The sequence below is a fragment of the Triplophysa rosa genome, linkage group LG5 (assembly GCF_024868665.1).
Source record: "Triplophysa rosa linkage group LG5, Trosa_1v2, whole genome shotgun sequence".
Lineage (NCBI taxonomy): Eukaryota > Metazoa > Chordata > Actinopteri > Cypriniformes > Nemacheilidae > Triplophysa > Triplophysa rosa.
Genome location: NC_079894.1, coordinates 17,093,148 through 17,101,474, shown reverse-complemented (window position 1 = coordinate 17,101,474; position 8,327 = coordinate 17,093,148). Strand labels below are relative to the sequence as shown.

Genomic DNA, 8,327 nt, shown 5'->3' with positions numbered 1-8,327 from the left:
AAAAGAAACCATGCCATTTAAAATGTGAACATATCACAAAATGTTTTAACGTTTTTTAATGACATCCTCTAGGACTTTGATAAAGACAGCACTGTAATACAAATCAGTAAACATAAAGACACATTGTAAAGACACCAAAAATATGCTCATTCACTTAGTGCCATAGAAATCGAATCCATCCTCGTGTTTGAACACGTTCGTATCAACATACGGAAGTAAACAAACTTTTTTGTATGGCGCATGCGCACTTATAAGTGCATGACGTCACCGCGCTGCAGTCTACTTGACCAATGTGGACGCGAGCGGAGCGGAGTTCCATTCATTACGTTAGCTGAAGATGAATTTACCAAAAGATTCCAACATGGCACTATCGGAGCGTAAACAAACACACATGGATCGAGGCGTCGTGGTAAGGAGTGCTTCTGTGCTCCCGTAAACGAGTTCTTAAACTTGCCTTAGTTTGAACGATCTGAAGCAGATGATTGAAAAAGACAGTAAAGTTTTAAAGTGACCACGTCGAAGCTAGCAACTACGATTTTGCAGCCACTAACTTCGCAATAAACCACTTTAACTTAGCTATAAACCTAAGTTATATCAAGAATCGAGTGTTTATATGTGTGTCGTCTCAATTCATCTGTATTTTATAGATTCGAGATGCCTGGCCTGGATACCCCTTGGATCTTTTCACTTTTCCAGAGCATTATTTGGGGGATCTTGAGTGCGTCTACATCCCCCATGGAATTATCATGGATAGGTATGTCCGGCGTGACGTCATTCAGAAGCAAGATCATTTGTACTACTATTGATTAAACCTAGAAATGCCTTTGATTAACCACATGTTTCTAACTTAGAAGTTCTAAGTAAAACATTTGAGTTGAATATATCTGAAAATTGTCATGCAAAAAGCTTAATTACATTTAGATTTGCATGTGGATGCACTTAATACATTTAATACTGTCACAGCTTCCACAGACTTCGGGATTCGGGATCAGTTAAATTGCAAAACCTCCCTATATGTCTACATTTTTAGATCCTCTGAGCTTCCTTTTTCCAAACAAACCATTAAGTAAATAATTAGAAAATGTTCTGGTGCTTTGCAGGACAGAGAGGCTGGCGAGGAACATCATGGATGATCTTGGCGATCATGACATCGTTGTTCTGTGTGTGCTTAAGGGGGGTTATCAGTTCTGCGCTGACCTGGTGGAGCGCATCGAAGTCTTGTGCTGTAACTCCAGCAAGACCCTTCCAATGAGGGTGGACTTCATACGTCTCAAGAGCTACCTGGTGAGCACACTAACAATACTAATTTGGAGTTTGTCAGGTTTGAAATATCTGTTCTGTTCTGTTTCATATTTTTTTGCTTACCCTAATTTTAATACTAGGCCAGTTTAGCATGAACTACAAAGTGGAATGAAACTGGCTTGGGTCATATGATGAATCACAAGTGCATGCATTAGAAATATGACTTTCTTCTTGAAGAATAATGCAGTCGGAGTTATATTACCACTTATCATTTTTCTTCCAAGCAGTAGAATGGGAGTGAACGGGGAAATTTTTTGAAGCTCCAAAAAGTGCATCCATCCATCCATCAATCAAAGAAGAACGGGCTCGACACGGCTCTGTGGTCTTAACACAGGTCTTCTGAAGCGAATCGATGCATTTGTTTAAGAGAAACATCCATTTTGACAGCGCTATTAACATTGTTGTCTAGCTTCCGTTATCCCTCGGCTGCGCATGAACCAGAGGCTTGTTTTTCCGGAAAATGACGGTGACGAAAGCTCCCGCACAGAGGAGACGATATCATATTGGAACAAAACGAAAAATGCTGCATTTGTCACTGGAACTCACAACATGCTTGCATCATTTGCTGGAAAAAACAAGCCCCAGGTTCACGCGCAACTGAAGGATATCAAAAGTTAGACATTAACGTTAATAGCGCTTTCAATGTGGATATTTCTCTTAAACAAACGCATTGATTCACTTCAGAAGACCTGTGTTAAGACCACAGAGCCGTGTCGAGCCCGTTCTTCTTTGATTGATGGATGGATGGATGGATGGATGGATGCACTTTTTGGAGCTTCAAAAAATTTCCCCCTGTTCACTCCCATTCTACTGCTTGGAAGAAAAATGATAAGTGGTAATATAACTTTGACTGCATTATTCTTCAAGAAGAAAGTCATAAAGTCAAATTTAGTTTTGCCTCTGAAATATCCCTTTAATATACAATACATGTTCTGAGTCTTATTGTGAAAGAGCTGATAGGTGTAGTATTTTTACTAAACTTAAGTACATTTGGAATGATTTATTCTGTACTTTTACTTTGGAAAAAGCTACTTCACTACATTATAAAGTATATTTTTACCTTTTATATTTAAATCTAGTACTTTCTTACTTTTACTCAAATTAAGCTTTCTTTAACCTTATTGAATTGTGTATATCTGCTGTGTTTGGGTGTAGTGCATCTTTTAGTCAACAGAGGGCGTCATGACTTTATTTTTGTGAAGTTTGGTTTTTCCCCTCAGTCTTTGAGATGGCAAGGTCAATTGATTTCCTATATGAACTTTGAAAGGAAGGATGGTTTGAAGAGGTCACAGTGCTGTTATGTTTCACCACATTCCTAAAATAGTTGAACTAAAGCAAAATACAGTTGATAAACACAGGCTGGCATAGAGGAAATTGTATTTATTGTACTTTAAAATTACTTTGAAAAAACAGTTGATAGTTTTTAAATAATGCTAATTATTAATTTGTTTGTATTAATTTGTAATTAATCTGTTATTTCACGTTTTTATTTCAAACCAGAACGACCAGTCAACTCAAGATCTCCGCATAGAGGGAGCAGAGAATCTCCCTGTGTTGAGTGGAAAGGTAAAACATTCTTTGGCTTCTTATATTTTGCTTTAGGAAAAGAACACATGTTGATGTTGCTTTTTTCCATACAGTGAATGCTAATGGTTATATTAAATCATAGTGCAGTAAAGTAATTGATAATCGCTAATCACAATTGATATCACATCATCATCCAATCAGAACCACAGATCTGAAATGAATGAGAAGATGCTGAAGCTGTGTATATGTGAGCTATAATTAAGAGGTTATAGAGGTTATTCCTTGAATAGAGAGAGAGAGAGAGAGAGAGAGAGAGAGAGAGAGACTCAGAGACTCTCACAATTTTTCACCCTGTTTTCTGTCTCAAAGGCTCAGGTCATGACCTCAGCATGATCTTTTTTCTAAATGTAGAAACACTTCTTGTTGCATGATGGGAAATAGAGATTGTACATCAGAGAAATGAGAGTGAGTAACTGACATTGGTCTGCAGGGACCATGGCATTTGCTTTGGGTTTCTGGTTGGTTTAATGTTGATGTGATACAGGAAAAACTTTTGGATCAGAAAACTTAATCGCTGAGCTGAGCTTTATGTCTATGGTGCAGTGTTGAATTAATGAAGCTGAGACTGAGTCTAGACAGATAATGTATTGTTAATATATTTTTTCATTGGTTTGGAGGCTTCCAGACAGCACTAAACTAATTTTATGCTAAGAGGGTTTGTTTTTCATTAAAATATGTCATACTGTTATAATCCAAGAAAGCTAAAATCAAATGAATGTAAATCTTATAAAGGAATCCCATGAAAGCAAGTCTCCTTATATTTTACGCATTATAAGATTCGATAAATGTTAAATACGTTTTCTTCATAAATAAATGTAATTATGTAATGCAGTAAGAATATTGTCTGGTATTTCTTTAATAAATTAAATAATGTGACAAATAAAAACAACTCTCTTTAAATATGGGTTTTTAATAACATTTCCTTTTAAAACTTTTGTTTCATGAGATTTATTGAAATAATCTGGTGTGCCCTACTTCTGTGTGTCTGCTTCATTTGATGAATGTTGTGATGTTTATACACCCAGCGTATTAACAGTCAGTTCTTTCTTGTCTTTCTCTTTACATGTACTGAAGAATGTCCTGATTGTGGAGGTAAATCTGCTGTCAGATTAGCTCTGTCTGTCTAGATAAACTCATACCACTCTTTGTTTATTTAATATCCTTTTAAAGAAATAGGCTTTCAGATGTCTTATTGCAAATTCCTTTTCTTACAGTCTCATTCTTTCAATATGAATGAGCGTTTCAGAGGTCAGTCAAGCCTGTACCGTTTGTTCGCCCATTTATTCCAATGATAAAAGGTTCATTCAGTGTTTCAAGGGACTTGTTTTCAATGTTCCAAGTGATGTTTTTAATCCTAATTGCCAATTTTGCCAATCTTCCTCATGCAATAAAACCATGTATATATATACATTTGTAGCATACATACAACAGACAATAACTTCAACACACAGTTTGTTAAATTATATTATATATATATATGATGCATGCATTTTACCAAGACATGTATTAGTTTATATCTTTTGTCTTTGATGACATTTCATATTTGTGACTTGCTTCTCATAGGCCATCGTGGACACTGGAAAGACCATGAAGACTCTGCTGGATCATGTTAAAGCGTTTGGGCCCAAGATTATCAAAGTAGCTAGGTGAGTCCAGAGACTAAAGCTAAACTCAGAAACAAATTATTACTTTCCCCCTAACCCACATTTTCATCGTTTCTGTATGGTTGTGTGGATCTTCTAAGAAATATGTTCATCGGTTTGTGTGATTTTTGGGAATATTTTTGTATCTGTTGCAGTTTGCTGGTGAAAAGGGTGCCTAGTGGGTCAGGTTACGTGCCAGACTGTAAGTGATGACTGTTAGGGATACTTCCCAAGATATTACAATTCCGTCATCTGCTCAACTCATTTTAAAATTGTATGACTTCTGTGGATCATTTTTTCCACACAAAGTTTTCACATGACAAGAAGACTTGGAAAACAAGTGTCTACAGTCATAACTTATCTAACATGTCTATGTTTTGTCCTCTTTGGAGCTTGACAGCCCCATTTCTTTTATCAATTAGATCAGCTTGGACGTTGTATCTTTGCAACATCTCCTTTGTTTTTCCCAAATGAAGGAAAAATCATACACGCTAAAAAAAGGTGCTTCAATGGCATCGAAGAACCTTTTGTTTCCATAAAGAACGTTTAACATCTGAAGAACCCTTCTGTTTCACAAAAGGTTCTTCAGATTATAAAAAGGTAAGAGAGAGATGGTTCTTTAAAGAACCTTTGACTGAATGGTTCTTTGTGGAACCAAAAATGGTTCTTCTGTGGCATAGCTGTGAAGAACCCTTTAAGCACCTTTATTTTTAAGAGTGTACAGGTTTGAAAAGACAAGAATGAGTAAATTAAGATTTGAATTTTTGGTCGAGCTGTTCTCAAATGGTTTGCATATGATTTGTATTTACGTGATGATGCTTCAGGTACTGTATGTGAATGCACACAAGATCGGCACTTTTCATTTCTTTGCAGACTTTAAGATGGGTCAGCATTTTTATTTCCCATACAAATTTTTGAATGTGTCTCAAAATGTCTTTTGCTGCATGTGGCACAGCCAAAAGCCAACAATTTTAAAGGCACTTAGGCCTACTGATGTTTATTGTGTCATTTAGATTTTTTTGCATTTGATTACTTTGAGACATTATATGATAAATGGAACTATTGATGGTTTAAATACAAACTAAAATTAAATTTTCAATGCTTAATGTGATCTTTATTCCAGATGTTGGATTTGAAATCGCCAATCGCTTTGTGGTCGGTTATGCCTTGGATTACAATGAATACTTCAGAGATCTAAATGTAAGACTCTCTTTATCAACATTTGGCACATCGGTGTTAGTTTGAATAAAAACTGACATGATGATTATGCTGACATGAATTCTTTTTTATTGTGTGTATGCCAGTCTGCATAAATGTTGTTTGACACTTCTGTCAAAAAGCTTTTTAAAGGCTTATTGCCAGAACCTCCCCTAAGGAAGGACTCCACCCGTTTGTCTACATATTCCAGAATTTATAAGCAACAGCCGGAGTGAGATCAGCATATCAAGCGCTAACATGCAGAACTTTCCTTTTAAAATTCCCTTAACAGTTATTTTATGTTTGCTTTAACTGAACTGTAATGATGTATTATTGAAGCATGTCTGTAATGACTACCCAAAGCCTGAAATGACAGACTGCATTAGCAGTGTGAGAATTAGGAAGGAAAATCTCTCTCTGTAGCTGCAGTGTTCTATTTATCTCCCTTTGGAGGGCTGGTTGCTAGGGGTAAGTGAGCTGTTGTGAAAAATGACACCCACTTCAGAGAACGCCCCGGGCTGTTCAACTTAATTATCCAGCGATCTAGAATCTATCTCTCACATGCATACATAGACAGACAGTAGCTCTCATGTTGGTATCTGCTGACATCATCCTGGTATAAGTCATCTGATGTAGGCTACAGCATTATACTGATTTCTAGATACTCCATTTTGATCAAAACCTAAGGAAGCACAATCCCAGAATGCCTTGTGTCACGCTTAGTAAAAAAAACTATATTGGATTAAACTGTGAGTCAAGTAAAGCATTACAGATCTGTCACTTTTGTTTCAGTTGAGGTGGAATATGGATCTGATTTTTTTTCTTTCCAGCTTTATGTCAGTCTTTGTCTTTCTGTAGGTTTTTGTATTGTCTTTCTGTCTATATTTCAGTTTTCTCGCTGTCTATAAAGGGAGAGGTGATTAGATTTGTATTAAGATTTGTTCTCATTGATGCGTGTAGTGTGTTGTGCTAAATGACTTATGATGATGTTTGTCTTTCTCTGCCCCCTTTCACAGCACATATGTGTGATCAGCGATAGCGGGAAACAGAAATATAAGGTTTGAAGGTCTCACTTTTTAGGTCAATATCAGAATGTTGACTCGGGAGGATGGATGTCGACCATACATCACATATAAGGTGTTATCAGACACTTTTTCACAGAAGATCCTGCTGTTGTTTCTTACGGTCCTGTCTATGGCTATGTTTGGAATTGAAAACCACTTACTAAATGACAACTGTGCAGTATATCCCTATTGCCTTTTTAGTTTTTTAAACACTTTTTAGCAATTATTCCACAATAATAGTATTAAGCAGTGATATTGTACATTGTCACATGGCCTCATTCCATCACACTGCATCACAAGTGCCTACTATTTATCAACTTAGAAAGTAAAAGAGATATTTAGTCAGCTTTCAAGACAAATAATGAAAGATAATAGCAATGTATAAAGTTGTGTCTGTACATAATTCTGGTTCATTCATTACATTAGAAATAAAAAGTCAGGGTAGGGTCGGATGTAGGGTCGGATGCTATGTAAATGTAATGTGCATGCTATGAACAGTGTAGACAGCACATACTGTAGAAATAGTAAAAGTAGCATGTTACAGTATGCTATTGCGAACATACTGTAGCTATTAAAGGGACAGTTCACCCAAAAATGAAAATTCTGTCATCTACTTACCCTCGACTTGTTCCAAATCTGTATAAATTTCTTTGTTCTGATGAAAACTGAGAAAGATATTTGTAAGAATGCTCAACTAACTGTTTTTGACCACCATTGACTACCATAGTAGGAAAAATGGGAAACATTCTTCCAAATATCTTTCTCTGCAAGTATTTTTTGGAACAACTTGAGGGTGAGTAAATGCAGACAGAATTTTATTTTTTTGGGGTGAACTGTCCCTTTAAGTGAAAATTGAAAAAAAAGTGAATAATAGCTTTAATAGCTATGTTTGGAATAGCTATGTTCTTCATACAAGGTGTGGACAAGAATGTAGCATATTTTAACTCTTGTGTTTTACCCATCCATGAATAGTTGTTTACTTGCTGTCATAATTTAAGCTTGGTAATGTATAACACTTGACACAGCATGCTCACTTTTCACCAGCAGATTTTCTTTAGAATAAAATGTGAATTAGCTTTACAATTAGTGCCCTACTTTTATAAACTGTCGTTTTGTATTCAAAGAGTTGTCATAATGTTTACATTTTATAATATCTTCATGTATTTTAACAACATTAAAACCAAATGGATTCGTATTTGTTGTCGTGTACGTCACTTTTCATTTCATGTACAGAACAATACAGATGAAAGCATGCCTGTTTGTTGACGGAGCATTTGATGTGGCTTTGTTACGTATAGAGCAGCAGTCATACTACAGTGAAAGAACTCAAACATGCCATACACCTGTACACGCACAATGGGATGAAGTACATCAGAGCATATCTGGGTGTGTGTTACGTAACAGCCTCAATTGCTTATTTTTTCACCAGCCTCTTTCATTGTTCGATGCATGTGAATTCTGTGGTGCGTTTCTGTCAGATACGATGGCAGGTCTATGGCATCAGCAGGTGTGCCTGCTGTGAAACCACAAACAT

At 36.2% G+C, this 8,327-nt stretch overlaps 1 protein-coding gene across 1 annotated transcript; it reads left to right on the top strand.

Annotated features, from left to right (window-relative positions):
• The first annotated feature begins 269 nt into the window (after positions 1-269).
• On the top strand, positions 270-7,979 carry prtfdc1b (phosphoribosyl transferase domain containing 1b). The gene is made up of 9 exons (XM_057334910.1): positions 270-409; positions 648-754; positions 1,101-1,284; positions 2,803-2,868; positions 3,964-3,981; positions 4,453-4,535; positions 4,688-4,734; positions 5,656-5,732; positions 6,746-7,979. The coding sequence occupies exons 1-9, from the start codon at positions 338-340 to the stop codon at positions 6,791-6,793; spliced, it is 702 nt and encodes a 233-aa protein (XP_057190893.1). The 5' UTR covers positions 270-337; the 3' UTR covers positions 6,794-7,979.
• Positions 7,980-8,327: the final 348 nt, after the last annotated feature.